The 23,697-nt window shown below is 35.3% G+C and overlaps 1 protein-coding gene and 1 long non-coding RNA gene across 2 annotated transcripts in view; both read right to left on the bottom strand.

Annotated features, from left to right (window-relative positions):
- LOC149720195 (long-chain-fatty-acid--CoA ligase 5-like) overlaps window positions 1-23,697 on the bottom strand; it is a 184,112-nt gene that overhangs the window by 128,329 nt on the left and 32,086 nt on the right. The window contains exons 3-4 of the mRNA XM_089859689.1: window positions 22,581-22,648; window positions 13,073-13,174 (exon numbers count right to left, since the gene is read on the bottom strand). Coding sequence (XP_089715815.1) covers window positions 13,073-13,174; window positions 22,581-22,648 — 170 coding nt within the window. The remainder of the gene's footprint in view (window positions 1-13,072; window positions 13,175-22,580; window positions 22,649-23,697) is intronic.
- On the bottom strand, window positions 16,673-18,702 carry LOC149720196 (uncharacterized). Its single transcript, XR_016376858.1, has 3 exons — window positions 17,998-18,702; window positions 17,495-17,903; window positions 16,673-17,397 (listed from the first exon to the last, which is right to left on the bottom strand). It is a non-coding gene; the product is annotated as an uncharacterized LOC149720196 (long non-coding RNA).

The raw sequence follows: 23,697 nt of genomic DNA, 5'->3' as shown, positions 1-23,697 counted from the left end.
GCGCGACTAGAATTTCGTGGCGCGAGACATGGAGCGTGCCACAAGAATTTTTTTAATAAAATGGCAGCGCGTTCGGTCGTCTTTTTTTTAAAATTATCATAAAAATCTGAACCTAATTTGAATTTTAAAATCATTCGGAAGTATTTCCTGAATGTTTCACTATGCAGGCTGGTCTTATAATGAGTAGAAGAATAGATAAAAAAATCGCCTGATTTTCTACTTCACCCTACCTTTTATAAAGCAATTCCTAATGCAGAAAAATGTTTTAAAGAACAGTCCTACGATTAGCCTTAGAAGTGAGGACTCACATTACAACCTCTAATCTGTTTGGTAAACACCTCAACGTAATTGCTCGACGACTCTACCATCGTGGTGCAGATACTCTTCAAGACGACTGTCCATGTGTTCCAGTACATTTGCAAGCACTCGTGACGCAGAGAGTCCAAGTAAATGTGAACAGTGTTGTTCTCATCGAAGAAGGGTCCGATAATTCGGTTTCGAAGAACGCCCACTGAAACATTTATCTTTCATCGCATTTGATGGTAATGGTATCGAAACCAGTGAGGATTTTGTTAGGTCTAGTAATGTACGTTATGCCGGTTTACCGTAGCATCCCTGTGAAATGCAGCTTAGACAGAAAACAGCACCTTTCTCAAAAATTATGAACCGGTTCCACTTAATTCACGCATAGTAAGACAAAAGTCTTAGGTAATCCTCGTATACATCGTGTCCAAATGATCGTGGTTGAAATAGGATGTCAGTTTGCAAAGACATGAGACAAACTACTGTAATTAGATCTTAAAGAGAGGTTCAAGTGGAAAATCAAGTGATTTTTTATCAATTATTCCACATATTATAAGACCAGTCTGCATAGTGAAACATTCAGAAAATATCTCCGAATGATTTTAAAATTAAAATTAGGTTGAGATTTTATGAAAAAATTTAAGTAAGGATCTCTGACCAATCACGTAACACCCTGCCTTCTCGTTAACAAAATTCTCGTGGCACGCTCTATGCCAAATAAAATTTGTGCGCGATGTGATAATTGTGGCGCGAGATGTAGAGCGTGCAACTGCAATTTTGTTAACAGGAAGACAGGGCGTTACGCAATTGGTCAGAGGTCCTTATTTAAAATTATCCATAAAATTTCATCCTAATTTTAATTTTAAAATCTTTCGGAGATATATGTTTCCACTTCACCCTCCCTTTAACTGATACGTACCGAAATTAACACTAGATTCAACAACTGCATTTTTTACCGGTTCCACAGACAACTCGGACCGTATAGTCAGTAATAAGGATCGAGAACTGGACATCCTTCACGTTTTGAAGGCAATCCCCATACTAATAGTAGAGCAGTCGGACAAAATGTTGCACTAAGCAATTCTACCGTTCTTAACAGTCTACAAGGGTACCACTACCGACTCTATCATATCCCCCTCCATCAGGGGGGGATTACCTAAGACGGTACGACCTTTGTCTTACTATGCGTGAACTTATTGAAGCCGATCCATTATTTTTTAGAAAGGTAATGTTTTCTGACAAGGCTGCATTTCACAGGGATGGTGCTGTAAACCGGCATAACGTTCTAACTGTTTACGACACCATTAGATGGAATAGAAATGATTGGATGGGTATTCTTGGAAACCGAATTATCGGACCCTTCTTTGATGAAAAAATCACTGTACACTGTTAGAAAAAAGGTGTTTCATGGTGTTTGGAAATACCTTGGGGTGTATACTCTTTTTAGAGTGTTTTTTAACTGAGATGGTGTTTTCTCCGTATAAAGGAGTAGAAACACCTTTCGGTGTTAGTTTACTCTTTTTAGGTCTTTTTTAACGGAAAAGGTGTTTCAATGGTACATATTAACTCTTTCAAGTGTTTTAATCTGAAGGGCGTTTTTTTCAGTTAGAAGGTGTTCTATCAATGGGTGCTTAGAGAAACGGCATGGTGTTAATTGACCTTTATTGACATGTTACCTCTCCGAGTGACGTATGTCACGGAGAGGTTCTAAATTCGACGTGTCTGTCTGTCTGTCTGTCTGTCTGTCTGTCTGTCTGTCTGTCTGTCTGTCTGTCTGTCTGTCCGTTGTTATACCCACGTGACCGCGTTCGCAGTTTGCAGATCGGAGCAAACGTGTATTCAATTTCCAGACCGCATTTACAGTCCCGGAAATTGTATTCCACTTACAGGCTATAACTCCATTGTCTGTCTAACAACTGTTCATTTGTCCACCCCACATGGACACCAGTCTGAACTTTCTAGCTTCTAAACACCACCATCTTCTAGTCTTTCGCCCATTCCACATGGACACCAGTCTGTACACCTGGCTTCTAACACCACTATCTTCTGGTCTTTGTTTTTGTCCATCCCACATGGACACCAGTCTGTACACCTGGTTTCTAACACAACCATCTTCTGGTCTTTGTTTTTGTCCATCCCACATGGACACCAGTCTGTACACCTGGCTTCTAACACCACCAACATCCTTAAGGTTAAGACATACGCGGCGATCGGCTAGGGTTACGAGAAACGTCTAGCCTTCCAATGGAGGGGTCTTCCTCCAAGGTTCACGCAATTGCGATGTTCTTATCTACAGCCGCGATTCGAATCCCTTATATACTACCTATTTGAGTAAGTCGAAGCAACCGGCGTATGCTTCATTTCAAACGCCAATATTAGTCAAGTCTCTCTAGAATGTTTAATTGTTCTATATCAAAACGATGTAACGTTCAATAAGGCAAACAACTGACGAAGAAAATATTTAATATTAATTATATTTATTTTAATATTTAAGATAATCTTGTTTCTCATCTCAAAATTAATACGGAAAGAGTTAAAAAGCAGCTTATTTTTTTGTCTGTGTGTGTCCGTCCGTTGTTACACTAGTGCGTCGCGTTAGCAGTTAGCCTTGTGTTGATGTGTTAAGAAATCATACAGAACCTTAATATTCCCTTTTTACATAATATAAAGTGAATATGTGGAAGTATTTTTCGTAATTATGATGCATTTAGTAGTTTTGTAGCTTTAAAGCTCTGTTTCATTTTGATATTCCAAAGATTTTTTTTAATATTGTTATTTGAAATGGCTGTTTATATATTACTTAAGCTATACGACATCTGTATATAGAATAATCCTTGGTTTAGTGACTTCATGAAGAAACCTAAGACCTAGACTCCGGCGGGTAAAACAAGTATTATCCGCAATAGGCTTAGTGAAACAAAGTGTAAATTATTGAGGCCTGAAGTGAAGTAAACTTTTGGCTTTGATTTTCGTGTCTGAAATGAAGAGACATTAACGGTTCAGAGTGAGCCGAAAGTTAAATACACTCTTAAATAATCAGGTAAAGATTTTATAATAGAAGAAAAGATCATGGTGGCAATTAGATTAGTAAAAGGGCTAGTGGTAAACGAGTAGCTACAGACTTTTTATTCTCTTTACGGTGCGCTATGACTATTAGTGCGTCTGGGTATAATTTAGCTTTGGTGTTATTTAACGTTAACATTCGTGTTGGCAAACTAAGAATATTCTAGAGGGCCGGTAGGCCCTTCTAGATAAGAACCCACACCCTCCCGTAATGTTAAAGAAATAATTCACAGATTTTAGGCTTAGCGTCCCATAGAAAAAGCATGGGATTTTTGGTGGTCCACTCCATCGAATAACTCAGAAACTACTGCGAAGTTAAGGTTCGGAACACTTTTGAATTATCAAGCAACTATTAAATGTTGAACTTCTGAAGTTTGATTAAGAACAATTAAGTCTAAGTATTTTATTTTAAATAATTTATAAATCATGGTAAAACCGTTAAATATATTACACTGTTTGCATAGCATTTTATTCAGCCTCCATCGGGTTTGTGGCGCATAGGATAACGCGTCTGCCTATGAAGCAGAAGATTGCAGGTTCGAGTCCTGGCAAGCTCGTTGTGTATTTTTACAGATCTATTATTCAACTTAAATGAAATAATCCTATAAATACAATGTTTAGATAATTTTTTGTTACGAAGTACGGGCTTGTGGCGTAATGGATAACGCGTTTGCATTCGAGGCAAAACATTGCAGGTTCGAGTCTTGGAAAGCTCGTTGTCCATTTTTGATGAAGAATCTTAGTATATATATAAGGGAAAATTCTTAAGTAACAAATTTTCAATGAAATGTGCGCGTGCTGGCGCGTGGTTTAGACATAACTTTTTTTTTAAATCTATACAGAAAGGTCAACTAAACTTAATTGAGTCACTAACCGCCTTTTCATATGAAATAAGTTACCACCCGCCTATCTATGGTGAATTAATTTACCACCCGCCTACCAATTGTGAATTAATTTACCACTCCCCTGCCAAATGATTTAAAATTTTAATCTTTCCCATAAAATAATGAGAGGCACTTGGAGTGAGCCAATATGCTCATGAACATCTTACTGGAACATCGAATTAGTGACGTTTGACAATCATATAATTATTTTTATAATATATTAATACAAATTATACAAAAACGAGTTTTGCTTCGCAGTCCTTAAAAAACTGCATTTATACACAATCCGCGACACTTTTTCAAACCCACAAAGGGCCAGAAATTAGAAATTATTTTATGTATTGCAATTTGAAATGAAGTTTAATCGATATGAGAAATTTGGTTTTAATTGCGTAGTTCAAACATTTGTTATGATTAGAAATTTTACAACAAAAACGGGTTTAAATGCGGCGTTTCGAGATAAAGGGAGCTTAGATTTTCACGTATGAAATTATATAGAATCTGTTCCCGTAAAAACTTAACCCTGTCAAATAATTAAGGCGAAAAAATACAAAATGAGCTTTTAGCATTTTAATTTTTCAGGGTGGAACAGATAAGAAGAACACTTATTTCGAGTAAAATGTCGCTTTACTACTCCTAAAATGAGGTCCCGCATTCTGATTTGTGGCTTTAAAAGCAGTGTAGTATTTCTGACCTTTATCATACATTCAGAAAAGATGTTCATATGTGTGTTGTTACATCTTGTATAAGTTTTAAACTTCAATTCGAACTCGAGTCATAATCGTCCGTGATTTAGCTCTTTGTTCCAAAACGCCGCATTTATACCCGTTTTTGTTGTAAAATTTCTAATCATAACAAATGTTTGAACTACGCAATTAAAACCAAATTTCTCATATCGATTAAACTTCATTTCAAATTGCAATACATAAAATAATTTCTAATTTCTGGCCCTTTGTGGGTTTGAAAAAGTGTCGCGGATTGTGTATAAATGCAGTTTTTTAAGGACTGCGAAGCAAAACTCGTTTTTGTATAATATCTGTCCCTTTTTGGGGAGAAACGTTATTTGGGAATAAATTAGTTCTGGAATAGTCAAACTCAATCGTCCAATTTTTTTAAGACTAATTATTTCACTAAATCGTAACTTACATTTGGAAATTGGAATGGTCGGATAATACAATGCACTGTATAAAAACACACTATGCTAAATATTCGTTGAAACCATGTGAAAATTATAAAAATTCTCCAACTATTTCTTTGTGATCATTTAACATTAGGCTTAGAAAGACAAAAAATAGGCCCAAAAAGTTTTAAAAAAATCACGTGAACTTAATTAGAGAATCAAAATGGTGAAATTAAGCGCGAGATTTGAATTGAAACTTTTATTGAAATGCTGCGCGTGATGGCGCGTGAGCTAGCGCGTGGTTTAAAAATATTTTTTTGAAAAAGGCCAAGTTAACCTTACACTACGAGAAATGAGATACTATACCTTTTCAGCCTTTGCTAGTGCTGTAAAGTTAGGCTGTGAAAAAAGTGTACCCCCTTGGTCGCGAAACCTTGGGTCTAACTCGCAAAAAATTTTCCACCTCATAATGTTAAGCTCCATAGAGTTTAACATTATGATTTCGGATTGAGTATAAATAGAAAATCCCTGACGGGATTTTCTTAATTAAGGCTGAAGGAACAGATATTATATAAAAAAGACTTGGTTTGCCCAAGCCTTAAAAACAAAACGATAAGAGTTTTTCCAGTTGTCTGAAGCGCAGATATTATTTTTTTCTATTGAATTTTAAAGACAATCCGTATTTTACTACTCTTTAGAATTTAATTCAATCACCTGATTTTACTGCTAATGGATTAGTTTCCTATAAATTAATTGAAATAAAAAATTACTTATCTCAGATTTTTCAACAACAACTCCATTTTCCTGAAACATTTTATCATGCATTTATTATGTTGAGGGATATTGTTTAAATTTAATCTAATTAACACTTTCTTTTTTAATTTCGGAGAATTTTCATTTCAAAAAGTTTTAAACACATCAAGTTTTCATGATGTTGTCAACTAAACAGCAACTCAACCAACACTTCTAAAATCTTCCCCACAAGTACTGATATACACAGTTCAATAATTGTGACTGTGCCTAAAGAAGAAACGAACCCCTTCATCAAATATAAGAAAGGTGATAACAGCCCCCTTTGTATTCGAAAAGACCGCATATAATACATTATTAATGAGAGTATTATTTGAAAATTATAGTACGTTCTCCCTTGAAAAGAAAAAAATTCACGATAAAATGTTTCACGAAAATGGAATCGTTCTTGAAAAATCTGAGATAAGTAATTTTTTATTTCAATTAATTTATAGGAAACTAATCCATTAGCAGTAAAATCAGGTGATTGAATTAAATTCTAAAGAGTAGTAAAATACGGATTGTCTTTAAAATTCAATAGAAAAAAATAATATCTGCGCTTCAGACAACTGGAAAAACTCTTATCGTTTTGTTTTTAAGGCTTGGGCAAACCAAGTCTTTTTTATATAATTGTTGAGGTGAGACGAGACGATTGTGTTTACACTGAAAACCAGTTGTGAATGTAGCTACCAGAATATAGGGTAAACAGCTGAAGCGTAGACTTCATTTCCTGTTCTTTTCCCCATTGACTGATTTCCATGTGTCCAAGATTTATCCTTATTGGATGTAAAATGTCGTCTACTTTACTGTTTGCTATGTTTGGAATACTACTTCAATATTTCGTAAATTTTTACTTCAAAAAAGTGAAATAACTCCATATCTGGGTAAATAAGTTTGTAGTAGTAGACCTCTTGACTCGGAGAGGTAATATTTTGGTTTTCCCAACTTGTTTTTAATATAAAACGGTTTGAATGGTGTTGAGAAACACCTTTGGGCTTTACTTACCACTTTTTTTAAACAGATATAGTGTTTTTTTAGTGAAAGGTTTTTCGATAAGACCTTAGTGGGTGGAGCGTGAATAGGGAAATCATCTACTAACTCTAAGTCATACTTGGATAGTGACGAGGATACCCATTTCCGCACAATTTTCGAGAACAATAGCCCAATCCCGCACACTTTTTATGGCCTATTTTCGCACAGTTTTTACATTGAAATTTTAGTTCATTTTTTACTATAACCGATTTCCTCACAGTTTGCAAATAAAATATTTATATTTTCTTGTTGATTAGGTTAGGTTTAGTTCGGCTAGGGATAGGTTTAGTTAAGTTAGGGTTAGGTTAGTTTGGTTCGGTTAGGTTAGGTTAGGTTTGGTTTGGTTCGGTTAAAGCTCAGCTTAAAGTTATGTTAGATTTTTGTTAGGTTAGATTAGGTTATACTTCAATAGAGACATGCTATTAAACTTTTGACCACTGAAACATCACTATCGATATAGAAAAGTGTATTGATAGAAGTAAATATTAAACCAAGTGTGTTTTTGTTAAAAAAATAGAAGTAAAAGAAATATTTTTAATTCCGTTTGTAAAAACTGCATTAAAAATAAAACTATCGTTAAATGGCATCGAATATTTTATGATTATAAAACCTCACATTTTGCCTATATTTGGTACAATGAGCCAACATAAGTTTAAATTTTTTAAAATGTAATCAACAATAAAATAAAAATGTTTTATTTGCAAACTGTCTGGAAATGAGTGTGGAAAGGGAGCTATAGGTTTTTAAGGTGTGAAAAATAAAACTGAACAGAAATGGGTGACCACCCATAGTGAGACATCCAAAAAATACCACAATGATTTTAAAAATCCAAATTAGTTTCAATTTCTTCGTATTTTTGGTATAAATAGTCCAACCAATCACGTGGCGCCCTGCCTTCACTTAATAATAGTAATGTTTACAACTTTAGGTGCAGTAATTGTTAACTGTCACTTAACTTGACTGGTCGGACTACCTTATTTCATATATTTGAAGGAATTTTAAATTATTTTTGAAAGCTTTAGAATGGACTAATAATAGACAAAGTAAGAATAGGTTAATAACTGACATGAGTGATAAATTTATATAAATTTTTTCGTTATCTAAAGTATGACGTCATGATTTTGAAAATACAATTGGAATGTTAAAATCATTCCCGTTCGTGAACTCGATTTGTAAACACACAAGTTAATAATCCATTTTAAATTAACTTTTAAAACTTCATTATGTTACTTGGCTATTTTCGACTTAGTTTAAAATAGAGCTAACATAATTTAGAAGTGGGGTGTTGTTCAATGGACTGAACTTAGACTCCCGAACGACAAGAAAAACCTCCGAATGTTTTTACGCGATATTGTCGAAAGTTAGGAGAACGTGAAGATGGGCTAGTATTGGCCCAGAAAGAAGACCCAAAAAAATATTCAGATTTAACGACCAACTAAATAAGAAGACCGATCTTACTCAAGCGGATAAGCAAGTGAAGGAAGAATTTGTAATGAAAAATGGAAGGCTGTACAGAAAATTCTCAGATGATAAGTTGCAAGAGAAGTTACTTTGGGTTGTTCCAAAGAAGGCTAGCTGGCAAGTAGTAAAATGGAATCATGACGATGTTGGCCATTTTGGAGTAGACAAGACCTACGACCGAGTGAAGAATGCCCATTGGTTTCCACGAATGAATGGATTCGTCCAACAATACGTATCTTCATGCTTTAATTGTCTATATCATAAAAACTCATCTGGAAGAAAGCCTGGATTGTTGCATTCCATAGATAAGGTGGACGTACTTATGCATACAATTCATATGGATCTTCCAGGCCCTTTTTCAAGAGTACCAAGGGAAATGCGCACTTAATCGCCATTGTTGATGAACTTACGAAGTTAACAATATTGAAGCCGGTTAAGAATACAAAAGCCACATTCCTCGGAGATCCCTGGAGGAAATTATTGGTCTTTTCAGATCACCAAGAAGAGTTATCACGGACCAAGCTACATCGTAAAGAACTTGAAGATTTGTGTAAGCAATCAAAGATTTTACACATCAAGAACGCAACGGTAAAGGCTCGAGGCAACGGACAGGTCGAGAGGTATAATAGAACCATAACGCCAGCCATAGCAAGTTTGTGTACACGACAAGATGAAAAAGATTGGGATGACCATCTTTCGCAAGTTCAATGAGGCTTAAACCATACGTTCCACAAAGCGACTTTAAGAACCCCATTCTCACTACTACTTTCGATTTCGACATCCGCTGAGAAATGAAATCGACGACGACTCAATAGAACCAATTGAGCTAGAAACCTAAAAACAAAGAATGGAACCGATAGATGGAACACGTGTAGACCAAGAAAAACCGCGATTACGGTATAATGTCAAGAGAATAACGACTTTATTTTTAAATACCATGGTGAAATAATATAAAAATTTTAACGGAGGAAACACATGGATAAAATCAAACTTTTTATTGATGTAAAAATCAATAAAATACAAGAGTGAGCTTTCGACCCGTTAAAATTTTTATAAATGTCAAGAGAGCCAAGGCAGCGGAATATTCACCGGGAGATCAAGTGATAATTCAGCGAGATCCGTTCGCTACTGGAGTACCAACAAAAACAAATCCGAAATTCAAGGGCCCGTACGTTGTGACAAAAGCACTTAACTACGATAGATATCAAATTGAGAACATCCCTGTAGCTCAAAGGACACAGAAGTTCTATAGGGGTCCAATAGTCTACGCTTCAACTATTTACCCTATATTCTCATAGCTACATTCACAACTGGTTTGCAGTGTAAACACTATCGAATTGTTTCACCTCAACGATATTCTTAGTTTGCCAACATCAGTGTTAACGTTAAATAACACCAAAGCTGATTTGTGGTTAGATGCACTGAAAGTCAATGCGCACTGTAAAAAAATACATTCCGATTAAGATTAGCCCTTTCGCTGATTTTATTGCCACCATGATTTTTTCTTTCTATTATAAAATTTAAACCTGATTATTTAAACGTATATTTAACTCACTCTGAACCGTTAACTTGTCTTCATTACACACATAAAAATCAAAACCCATAGTTTACGTCACCTCGGGCCTCAATTAATTACTCTTTGGTTCACTAAGCCTATCACGGATAATACTTCATTTAACCGACAAAGTCTAAAAGTTAGCGTTCTTCTTGTAATCACTAGAGCATGGATTATTCTATATATAGATGTAGTATAGCTTAATATATAAACAGCCATTCCATATAATAATATTGAAAAATGTCATTGAAATTTGAAAATGGAATAGAGCTTTAAAGCTATAAAACTACTGAACGCATCGTAATTACGAAACATATTACCACATATTCACTTTATATTATGATTAGAAACCAGTAAGTATAACCTGGTGTCCATGTCGGATGGACAAAAGACCAGATGATGGTGGTGTTAGACGGGCAATGGTGTAGTAGCCAGTGTAAGTGGAATACAATTTTCCAAATTTCCGGTCCGGAAGTTGAGAACACATTTTCCCTGATTTGCCAACTGTGAACGCCGTCCCCTGGGGTGTAACAACAGACAGACAGACAGACACACACACACAGAGATGTTGAAATTAGAACCTCTCCGTGACATACGTCACTCGGAGAGGTAAAAACATTTAAATGTTATCAAAAAACACATTTTATAGGGAGTCTATAAACACCTTTCAGGTATAAATATACACCTCTATTAAGGGTTAAATTTAATACCTAACAGGAATTAGAAAGCACCAAGGTCAATGGAATTTAAAAACCAAATCTATTTCAAAAAACACCTCTTTTACAGTGTGGTATTAATATACACCTCTATTTAAAGTGATTTTTAAAACCTAACAGGATTTAAAAAGTACTTTCAGTGAAGGCGTTATTTCGCACCATTTTCAAAGGTGCGTATTGACATCCTCTTTTTTCAACACCAATAGGAGTGCTACTGGGGATGCATTATATACAGCTCCAAAGTAATGAAATAGTTTCTTTTTTTAACAGCGTACTCAAAATCTTGGACTTCTTCCGTCATCAGTTTAGTGCTTGCAAATGTTTTGCAAGACATGGACAGTCTCTTGAAGATTGCCTTACCACGATGGTAGATACATCGAACATTTTATTGAGGCGTTTACTAAACAGACTAGAGGTGGTTTGCATATTATATAACCTGAAATCCAAAACGCACTTATCTACACCCTGTGACGTCATCCGTTGGAAGTATTGGGGAATGACCACGGAGGGACAAGCAATCTAGTTTCTAAACGAAAAATTGCAGTTCATTTGGGGGAGATAAAATAGTGTGACATTGTTTTGACGATAGTTGTCCAAAGGTACGTACGTACTAGGCAAAACGTTTCACCTGCCAAGCTAAGCACGCGACGCTCGACAGTTTGCCAACAAACTAGCCTGTCCGTGGGTGTCGGAAACTGCCTCACTAATTGGATACGCGGGCTTGCTCGGCGTAGGAAGTTGAGCATGTTAAACATAATAAATAATAATAATCCAAGTTTTGTCTACGAAGGGATGGCGACACTAAGACTCAGGCTTCTTTGCAGGTGGGTCCCTTTACAATGCTCCTATGCCACAGCTAAGCGACAGCGCCCTATACAAACTATTACCGTTATCCTCTGCAAGTTTTGATGGAAAGAAAAAAAAAACCGGGTTAGAACGCGGAGGAAAACTCCTTTTAACAAGAAGGAAAGAACTTGCAAACTATTTGCATTAGGAATCAATTGTTCCCAGATTTTGGTCCCCTCTTGCCCGACGTACTCAACGTAAAATATTACCAATTTCCGACAGGCCATTTTGTTGGTTTACTTGGCAAGCGTCGAGTGCTTAGCTTGGCGGGTGAAACTTTTGCCTTGTGCGGACATACCTTAAGGAAACGTGACTAGCGAAACGTATTTCAACCCTTCAATTAACCGTGGACGCGTGTTAACAGAAACTTATCTTTGCGAACCCATAATTTTCTAACTATTATCAAAAGCGGATTATGCGTCACACATAAAGTACGCAAGTCCCACTTTTCCATAGCTTTGGCCATGGATTTCATGATATTCTCGAAGTAAAATCTAAGCAGACGAACAAAAAAGCTTTTAACCAATCATGATCCCCCTAACCATAGATAACCTCTTTAATGCCAGACAAATCGGCGACGGCTATTACTATTTTCTTGCATGGGACCTCGACTCGACCTCGCCGTCGACATAAACGGGAAGCCCGGAAGGCGAATTTGTGGTATCGTTCGGTAGTCGTTATAAAATATTTAACGATTTAAAGCTCAAGTTTCGAATTTTTGGAGACATTTACTGAGTCTTTACCTAATATTATAAGATTTTCTTTAAATTTCATCAGAAAAATAGCTCTCTGAATAAAATTAGACACGAAAACTACACTAAGCCTTGGTTAGATATCAGTGGCTGAGGCCGAGCGGCGCATCTCGAGCCGCCGGGCGGCCGGGCTTGCCGTGACGGCGAGAACAGAAAATTACTTCGTTAAAAAACAGATGCACGGCGTCTTAAATAGCCCAAGCAAAAGCTACCCAGTTTTATAACATGTTAACGCCTTACTCCCAAATAATCTTTGTTATTGTGAATAGTTTTATCTAAAGAATATTTTAGACATCCTACTCAGTCTTTATAGTAGTGCTCGAATTTAGGTACGTGGTAAATCGGTTCTTTAGGCGGAAGGATCGGATGGATCCGAAGGAGCCGCGTTACTGAACTATTTCCCTCCGCGTAAGGGGAGGTTCTTTCCTAGGAGCTTAGAGCATATCGTGTAGCTCCCCCTGGCACATGTTACGTACTTCATGTGTAAAGCCTAATCGGCTTCTGCTATTATTAGTAAATTTTGTCGGGAATTTCAATGAATCTTTACATACCTCATTTCTGTTTCTGCAACTGATTCCCACTAAAGTCTTTTGGCCGGCGGAATATCCCATTTCTTGGATTCCAGAACCAAATGCTTGAGCACTTTCCCAAACCTTAAAATATATTGTTAGTTCACAACTTATATACGATGGATAGAAGTAACGTATCAGCCTATAGGACCTTTTTTGAACTGTTTTCAAAATCAAAAATTGTTCCCTGGTGCGGTTTTTCTACTTGCGTATTGTACGTGGCTTAGTATGCCATTGCTGTCTTGAAAAAAGAGGTAATAAATCTCAATAATCGAGATGTAGTCAGTTATTCTCCATATTGAAAAAAGAGGTGGATTAAACCTTATAGAAGACAGTTTTACATCACCTGAAATGACTTAAAAGTTGGAATATATCTAGAATCAGAATCGTCGTTTTGTTTTGTAACTGCCACGAGACACCGAGATGAGCGGCCCAAAAATCTTGCCCAGTTCCAGCCTCTTTTTGTCTAACCCCAGTACAAATGTTTAACACATCTGGCATTAATGTATTGCGGATGATGCGAAATCAAGGGGCTGACCAAAGAACTTATAATTCTGAGATGTTGTTGCGTTACTTATAGCAGTAGATTCGTCGCAAAATTTGGATGTGAAAATTTGGGCTCTAATACTCTCTTCAGACGAGATGTGCAATCTTGGTTTAATAAGACATAGCTTGTTTAATACTGTTGTTACTTTTGAAGAGAAAACAGAATGTAAACCAATTTTAGTTTAAAGGGATTATCTAAAAATGCCTCTCACCACCCTTTTTCAAACAACCTTTGGTTTTAACGTGTCGTCTGAAGAGGGTATTAAACCAGAGGCAAAGAAAAGTTTTAATTGAGATATCCTCAGTGATTGCTAAATTAAGAAGTTCTTACTAATTATTAGTTTTACGTCCAATGATAGGCAGCTAGAGCTTTCCACACTCTTCAGACATAGCGTTAGAAATTGGACAGGATGTTTATTTTGGGTGACGGTCGCGGTAACGTTCAACTAGCGCCAGTGCTTTAAGTCAAACGCTTTCCAAACCGACGACATCAGGTGCAAACACCTTTACCGACATTGGCGAACACCATCTTGATTTCGGTAGTGCAAGATCGTGGACGTAGAAGAGACCAGATGCTATTTTGTGAGGATGAAGTTAAGAGGCCAAAAGTGCAATAATTAACTGTCAATGAAAACAACATTTTTTTTTTGAAGTTTCTTTATTTCGCTGTATCAAAAAAAAATTAAATTGAAAAAACTCTTTGACGTCATATTAATGAAGTTGATCAGAATGTGACAGTAGTGCGGAAGCACCCAGGAAGCTGGATAGGACGCGCTGGACCAGTGCTGTGGCCTCCCCGTCCTCCAGATAAAAATCCAATGGTTTTTTTCTTGTGGGAACCATGAAGGCCATGGTTTTATATTCACCCGTGCCAATCAGAGACGTGCGGCGCACATTCGAGCCAATGCGGATATGATAAGCAGTGTTCAAGGGTCTTTTAGATGTCGGGCTCATGCATGCAACGCTAATGGTGCGCATTTTGGGAAACTAATTTAATATGACGTTAAAAACCATTTTTCAATTGATTCTATTTGTTACTCCGAAGTAAAGATATTTCCAAAAATTGGTTTTTTTAGTGATAGTAAAGCTTGCACGTTTGGCCTCTTAATTTCATCCTAAACCTTAACTACGTTAATAGAAATGGCTCAAAAACTACACATGACCCTACTTTTGGTATAGAAAAGGGAAAATAGGCTTTGAAGAAATCTCGAGCGAATTTCAGGATACTCAAAATATATTGTCCAATTGCGAGAACGAGCTTGGCGCGTGCTTACTCGAATCCTCAAAGGGATAAAGTAATGACTGTACAAAATGATTTTTATAACGTCAAAATCTTAAGCCTTATTAGCGTAACACTTCTTTGACTTTCATAATTGATAATTTTTTATGTTGATCATTACAGTATCACTATACGAATTTATTTATATTTCACGAGATTTCATTGCCTTATAACTCAAATTTACCAACTGAACCACGCACAACGCTAGGCCCCCTTGTTTTTCAACCATAACTATTGGAGAAAATAGCTTAGAACGTGCTAACGTTTTAAACTGACTTCGGACAGCGAAAACCATTTTTGCCATACTTAACAAATTAATTTTATCAACATACTTGGACTTAATGATTTTTGATGAAACTTGGAAAAGGCACCCCTTGAAGAGTTACTTATTAATTTGAAAGTAATCCGAAACGTAACTTCGCTGTAGTTATTAAGTTTTTCGGTGAACTGGACCACCAAAAACCCCAGGATTTTTCTATGGGAAATTTGGCGAAAAACTGTGATTTTTACTTTTTAGCGCCATATATTCCTAATAGGAATGCTATTTTATAAACAATGAAAAAAAATCCGAAATTCTAAATTAGCTGGGGTCATCTTATAATGAATATAGTAATACTAATTCTTGCCACTAGAGGGCGCTAAAAAGTCTAATATGACTGGGTCATCTTGTTTAACATTACGGGAGGGTGTGGGTTCTTACCTAGAAGGGCCTACCGTTCCACTGGAATTAGAAGTATCTGCATAGTTAATCATTCATGAAATATTTATGAATGATTTTAAACAATAATATTGATTAAAATTTCACTGTTAAATTATATGCAGGGCCTACAACCAATCATTACATTTCTAAACATGGGATGGCATTTATAGTCGTTCTCAAGGTTGACGTTGGTAGTACCAATTTTTTTAAACATGTATATATTAATCGAGCCAGCTCGGCTCGGCTCGATTATTTTCGAGCCGAGCCGAGCTAGAGCCGAGCCGCCATTTTTTTGACTCGAGTCGAGCCGAGCTTTTAAAAAGCTCGCTCAGCTCGGCTCGTGAACAGTATCCTCCTTCTCATCAAGAAGCTCCGCCAGAGGCAGTGCGAGTTGGTTAGCCTCCCGCGTGTTGTGAACTAGGGCTCCGTCTGGCATTGCTTCTTGGAAAGTGGGAGGATACCCCATGGCGGTCTCGCCCCTGTGTGTTGGTTTCTCTATTTATATAAAACGAATTTGTCTATAAAAATTGTACAGGGCCGGTTGGCCGTTGTAGATATGACTTAATACCCTTAAGTGTGTCTGGTTTTTTAATTAATGAAGTCTAAGTATTGTACTTTAACTAATTAAGAAAGTACGTCAAAAATTACTTTGTGTCAGAAATCAGCCTAACCTGATAGCGCGCTTAAACTTATTTCTCCATTTTCATTCTCGTTGATATCTGGAAGGGCCTAGGTTTTTGCGTGCTAGCAAGTTGCGCTGATAAATTTCAAACGTTTGCTTTTATGTGGAAAATTCCTTACTTCATTGCAGACGACAGTAAGGCAACTATAATTTTTCACTTTGGTATTTCATCCGAGCTTGAACACCTTTATTTGGATTTTCTAATTATCTATAACACCCTTAAAAACAAATACGTTGTAATCAGGTCGAATTTTCGTCTAAAAAAGTATGTCAGGTAAATAATTAGAGTTAATGGAGGTTTTTATATCTTTTGAAGTAAGTTTTTCGACCTTCTTTAGGCCAAGGCTTAAGTTGTCATGTTGTATTTTAGTTAGTCTATGTAAGGCCCGTTCACAAGGCGCTTTTAGCTCAAGCTGATTTTTGAAAGAATAGGCGGAGTTTGCTCTCAGCTTCTTCCATGACTTTTCTCAAAATAGCTCAAGCACGTTTCATACAAGCGATATTTTGCAGATCAGCGCTCTTTCCAGTCGTCTAGTAAAGCCTATACAAGCGAATTTTTCGTGCTTTTATGGTAAATACGCTGTCTCTAAAATATATAAAATAAGCCGAAAAATCTTTGAAAGTTGAACAGAAAGCGAAACATATTGAACTAAAGGAGAAATTTATCGAAATTTTTGATATACCTTTGGTTTCTTTTTAAAAATAAATACCGTTTCAATCTTTGCTGGGAGCCCAAAGGCCCTATAATACTAGTTAAATCCTATATTTTTAACCTGACCTATATTATCCTATAATTTCATGAATGGTCCAATCATATCCTATAATTTCATGAAATGTCCTATAATATCCTATAATTTCAGGAAAGGTCCTATAATATTATATATTTTTGACTTCGTCGAAGTTTTCGTATAGTTCAGCATCAAATTTATTCAAATTTAGCGCTTTTATCGAGATCAAATTTGACGAGACACCGAAATTGTGGAGTTATTTTTTCCTATAAGGAATTAAAATTTTTGGCTGGGCTCTCTGTCTTCGTTTTCGATTTTCTTAACGCCAGTGAATTGATTCAGGAATCTTGCGCCTTAATTATAGTCTTTTATCTTTAAAGATTATTAAAAAAGTTAATTTCCACCTCTGTTTTGGAATTTTGTATAGTCTGCTTCGTTTCCTGCTAGAAACATATTCCAAGTTCCTAACCCTGGGTTTTATTTTCGTGTGCGCTTCAATTTGAAGTACAAAAATGGCATAATTATTCAATCTATTAAGGCGTTGATATAAAGATAGTGCTTTTCACCCTGTGAAAACTTTCAGAACTTCAAAATACTACTGTAAAGATGACAAAAAGTGGTGTTTACGATAGTTAATTCAACAATCTCATTTGAGGTATACAGGGTTTAATTATTTGTTAATCTCACTCAATGCTACTAATTTTGAAGGTTTGTGATATTATTCCTGAAACTCAAGCAACGTAGAGGACCACATCATTCGTTAAAACAATTTTTATGCTAATGAACCAGTCAGTATGTTATGTTACGTTATAAACCGTTTGGGCAGGATTGCACTTTACGTCACCCATCCAACTAACAATGGTTTCTAGTTAATTAGACTATGATGAGTAGGAAAAAAATAGTTAAAAAATTATCGGGCCACCGCAAGTTGGTCAAAAAAAGTTTTGAAAATTTTAAAATCCTTGCACTTACCGCCATTGAAAACGCTACCCGCTTAACGCATTCTGCACTCAAACTTGCAAAATAAACCGGGGAGACTATAACAAATTGATGGACTCGCGCCGGAGTTATAGCTATGGAATTTTTTGAACTTACGGAAACAGTTTATTTTTGATAAAAGGACGGAAATATAAATGCGAGAAAAACTGGCGTCCAGTTATTTCAGAAATATTTTGGAAAACGCGACAAATTATTGGGCAATTGGCAAATGTCAACATCAATATTTTAGAAAAGAGGTCTAGTTAATTCAGCAATATTTTGGAAAAGGCGTCTAGTTATTTCAGAAATATTTTGGAAAAGGCGAAAAAACTATTGGGCAATTAGCAAACGTCAACATCAATAATTTGGAAGTCATTGGAACTATATTTTGGAAAGAGTGCCTATTTTTCGGCAATTTGATAAATGTAAACACCTTTTCCAAAATATTGTCCTTCACATTTACCAAATTCAGGAATAATTTGACGCATTTCCTAAATATTGTCCTTCACATTTATCAAATTCAGGAATAATTTGACACCTTTCCAATATATCGTCCTTAACATTTGTCAAATTCAAGAAAAATTTGACACCTTATCCAAAATATCGTCCTTCACACTTATCAAATTCAGGAATATTTTGACACCTTTTCCAAAATATCGTCCATCACATTTATCAAATTCAGGAATAATTTGACACATTTTTAATAATGATGGTGAGTACACTTATCAAATCCCTGGTTAATTGGACACCTTTCCCAAAATAATAATGAGTACACTTATCAAATCCCTGGTTAATTGGCCACCTTTCCCCAAAATAATAATGAGTACGTTTAAAAAATAACCCGACTAGTTTAATACCATTTCCCAGATCATTTTTAAGTAAATAAAAAAATTCCGAAATAATTTGACGGCTTTTTCCAAAAGTTACCGTTATCAATTATCGAATGCACCAAAAATTCAACGATTTTCCCAAAATTGCAGTTTGCCTCGCATTTATATTTCCGTCCTTTTATCAGAAGTAAACGGTTTCCGTAAGCTTAAAAAACTCCATAGATATACCTCCGGCGCGAGTCCGTCAATTTCTTATAGCCCCCGGCTTATTTTGAAAGATTAAGTGCAGAATGTGTTAAGCGGGAAGCGTTTTCAATGGCGGTAAGTGCTAGGATTTTATAATTTTCCTAATGTTTTTTGACCAACTTGCGGCGGCCCAATAATGTTTTAACTTATTTTCCTCCTAGTCTAATTAACTAGAAACCATTGTTAGTTGGACAGGTCACGTAAAGTGCAATCCTACCCAGTGTCGTCACGTAATTTAATTAGTCAAATAATTTCCATGTTTACATCAGCCAAGATTTTTCCAACGTAACCACGTGGGAAACGGAGTGTTACGTTGTTCGCTATTTCCATAACTCACATTGCCGTTTGTTTATTGCTATGAATTGTTTAGGTATTTGATTTAATTACTGGTATTCAAGCCAAAGTTGCCAAACTATAGAATCACATCATTCATTAACATGTGTTATAGATGATCTTTGTGTTACCGCAAATTTAGCACTAGGTATGATAAAAATACACCGTTCCATTAATGGGGGTAGGAAAACCGTAATAGTCGACAAAGACCAAATAAAAATATCTAAATGGACTAGTCAAGCTTTCGCTATTTTGTGGATTTTACATTTTGTTTAATCCGGTAGCCCTGTAACGTGCTGCGTGCACCGCGTTTCGGCTGTCGGCAGTAGCAGACGGTTTTGTTTGGGAAAACTTAGCCAAGGGTTAATCGCTTAAGTGAAGTTTCAGCTTGCCGTTTTGCAACTTTGAAAGCCAAGACTAAGAGCTTGGCATTTTCTATCCATTATCCACAAATTGGTGGATAACCGATTACTTATAAACAAAGTTGTGGATTATAATGCGATTTAACATGTAAGATCTGTGGATAATTTTCGAGTAATGATAAAGATAAAATAACGTGGATAATGGATAAATAAAGCCGAGCTCTAAGACTAAATGCGCTCAGTGCTTATAATAATGGAGATCGGTTTCCTATCAGAAACCGCACTAAAGGCCTGGCAGCCCGGTTGTATGAAAGCCCTACTTTCCCGAATAGAGTGGGGGAAAGCAATTTATGGAATAAATGGAACGGAGTATTGAACGCAATGTCTTGGCAAAAAACTTAAAAAACTTTTCTAAACATTACAATTAAAATGATTTCAAAGTTATTTTATAAGCTAAATAAACACTGCCAAACCTCAATTATTCATTCATTTCAACTTAATAAAATATAATTAGCGTGAATTTAAACATGAAAAAAAAACAACATATTTTGGATAAAAAAAACATATTTTGGATGAAAACTCGAGTAAATTTTAAATGAATAAATTAAGATTAAATCTGCACAAGCTGTTGCTAAACCCCCAGGTTTTCTATTTCACACTTAAGTTAATTTAAATTATCTTTAAAGTAAATTGATCGGCGCGAAATTCGAAAGTTTAGGATAAAATAAGAATCAAAAACTCCACTAAGAATTGCAATTAAGGTGAAGTATATATTGAAACTCATTTTATAACCTAAATGTACACTGCCGAAAAACAAACCTACGTTAATTTTAACTCAATTAAATATAATTAACGTGAAATTAATCCAAAAATATTAATTTTTTGGATCAAAACTCAAATAACTTTTAAATAAACAGTTTAATTAAGATTAAAACTACCCAAGCCGTTGGTAAATCCCAATGTTTTCAATTTCACACTTAAGTTAATTAAAACTATCTTTAAAGTAAATTGATTGGCGCGAAATTCATAAGTTTTAGGATAAAATTAGAATCATTTTTCATATTTCTTGAATGCTTAGCTTTGCAGATAGTCTTATAATAAGTAGAAGACTCGATAGAAATGAAATGTATATTTTGTGGCAATTTTCGTTAACATTATGCTGAAACAAATTTAGTGTTAAGGAGTCGAAACAGGGATTGAAGTTTTCACACGTTAACTAACCCTAAGGTTTTATGATGAACCCCGAGTTATAAAGACAACCCCATCACAATCTACAATGAACCCTAAAAATATAAAATAAACATTGAAGTTCTAAAATAAACACTAAAGTTCTAAAATAAACAAGTTCTAAAATAAAGGCTTAAGTTCTAAAATAAACACTAAAGCTGTAAAATAAACACTTAAGTCGTAAAATAAACACTAACGTCGGAAAATAAACACTAACATAGTAAAATAAACACTATATTCGTAAAATAAACACTATAGTCGTAAAATAAACACTATAGTCGTAAAATAAACACTATAGTCGTAAAATAAACACTATAGTCGTAAAATAAACACTAAAGTTGTAAAATAAAAAATAAAGTCGTAAAATAAACACTAATGTTGTAAAATAAACACTAAAGTTCTACAATAAACCCTATGGTTCAATGAAGAACTCCTTTAAACATACAAAAACCCACAATTTTCTACATATAACGAGGGTTTTCTAGAATAAATCCTTACAGAACACTTTTTTCTAAGAGTGAAAGCAAAACTTTTAACTGAACTCAACTCCTAGATTGAGATTTATTGCCTCTTTTTTTCTCAACTCATCAATGGTGAGCCTAGCCATGTAGAGTACTCAAGCAGCAATACCGCACAACATTAGTTTGTCCAAAATACTATGGCCCGTCTGGGTTGTTCTTTGGGTATATATTTGCATGTTTTAATGGGAAAATAATGATATGGGCAGCCTACCATTTATTTACAGCTTAGACTAATTGAAGATAATAAAAAAGTTAAAACTTAATTTTCAAAATTTATACGATGAATTGTTCAGCTGTTTCACCTATTCAGCCTAGCCAGAAGGAAATAACATAACACAAAGCTGAAATGGGATCCTTTTACCAATTAGGGACCGGGATACTAATTGAGCTTTCAGTAGAACCCGTCTTTTTTACATTTGAAAGAGCCTCTTATGGTAATTGGTGAGCATACAAAATAAAAATACACTTGTAATTTTTCAAAACCGTGCACGTCAACTATTTGTCTTTAGTTAAAGGGAGCGTGAAGTGGAAACTCAAGTGATTTTTATCGATTTTTCCATTAATTATAAGTTCAGTCTGCATATTGAAACATTCAGGAAATACCTCCGAATGATTATAATATTCAAACTAGGTTCAGCTTTTAAGGATTGTTTGAAATAAGGACCTCTGACCAGTCACGTAACAACCTGCCTTCCTGTTAACAAGATTCCAGTTGCACCCTCCATATAACGCGCAAATTTTATCAAATCTCGGGATATCTTTCATTTGCCTTGGAGAATGCCACGAGAAATTTGTTAACAAGAAGGCAGGGCGTTACGCAATTTGTCAGAGGTCATTTAAAATTATGCATCAAATTTCATCCTAATTTTAATTTTAAAATCATTCGGAGATATTTCCTGGATGTTTCACTACCCAGACTGCTCTTATAATATGTAGAAGAATCGATAAAAAAATCACTTGATTTGCCACTTCACCCTCCCTTTAAGTTTTTGTTAATGATTCTGATGTTCATTAAAATAGTTGTGTGATAATTTCATGCACCCTTAAACAAGACCTACTTCACTGTAGCTAATCCATCTGTACCTTCCTGATTCAGTGTCTCTTGTACCCAAGCAATGTCCATTATCTAAAATTAAAAATATAAAAATTTAATTTGTATAACAAACCCTCGTACTCGTCAACACAAGTGTTAACGTTAAATATCACCAAAGCTGACTTGTGGTTAGACGCAATGAAAGTCAATGCGCTTCATAACAAGAACGAAAACTCCGAACCTTCAACCCGATTACGATTAGCCCTTTCACTGATCTAATTGCCACCATGGTGCTTTCTTCTGTTATAAAATCTATACCTTCTTATTTAAAAGTGTAATTAACTTTCGGCTCACTTTGAACCGTTTAGCAAGTAGTCCACTAAGCCTTGCGAAACCTAATCGTTAACGTAACGTACCGAATCCAAATACGGACGTATTTTCATCGGGTGAAAAATCGCGTGTCCGATCGTCTGCTACCTCAAAAATAAAAAACATAAATGGCAAAGACATTCGAAAATCCTTTGCTCCAAGCATTTATTTTTGCATTTTGGGTGGTTCGAATCATATAAAATTGAAAAATAGAAATTTTTTAACTTCTTCGATCAAAGCCTCATTGAAAAGTTCATTTTCATCCTCCACCACTTCTAAGCCTTGTTGTTGAAGTCTAAGTTTTTTAACGACATTGGCCTATTTAATCATAATATATATGTATAAAAAAACCTTGTGATAACGGAATTTTATTTAATATTGTATATAAGCAATTGATAACTTATTACTGTGTTCTTCTTTTAAATCATGTAATCGCGTTCGGCCAGATTTGTTATAATTAAGTTTCTAACTAATAAATATATTTTAGTTCGATGTTTAGTAAGTTTTATTGATACTGGAGGTTAGGGTTGCGTGCTACCACTGAAAACTCAACACTTGTCTATCACCAAAACTTTCACAACTGGTTTGAATCAAATTGCTCGGAATATTTTAAAATCATATAAACAATAACCGAATTTTAAACTAATGCTTTATAGTCCCAAATTTTTCAAATAACTTTTAAATCGCCTTGACTGTGTATTCACAAATTGAACGCTCCTACTCGAAATTCATAATTACACAGATCTATATTTGAAACTTGACATTTATAAATT

The sequence above is a fragment of the Phalangium opilio genome, unplaced genomic scaffold (genome assembly GCF_054372755.1).
Source record: "Phalangium opilio isolate 3A_F unplaced genomic scaffold, DU_Popi_V2 ptg000002l_1, whole genome shotgun sequence".
Classification (NCBI taxonomy): domain Eukaryota; kingdom Metazoa; phylum Arthropoda; class Arachnida; order Opiliones; family Phalangiidae; genus Phalangium; species Phalangium opilio.
The sequence above is the reverse complement of the archived record's forward strand: the minus strand, read 5'-3'. Positions and strand labels throughout refer to the sequence as shown.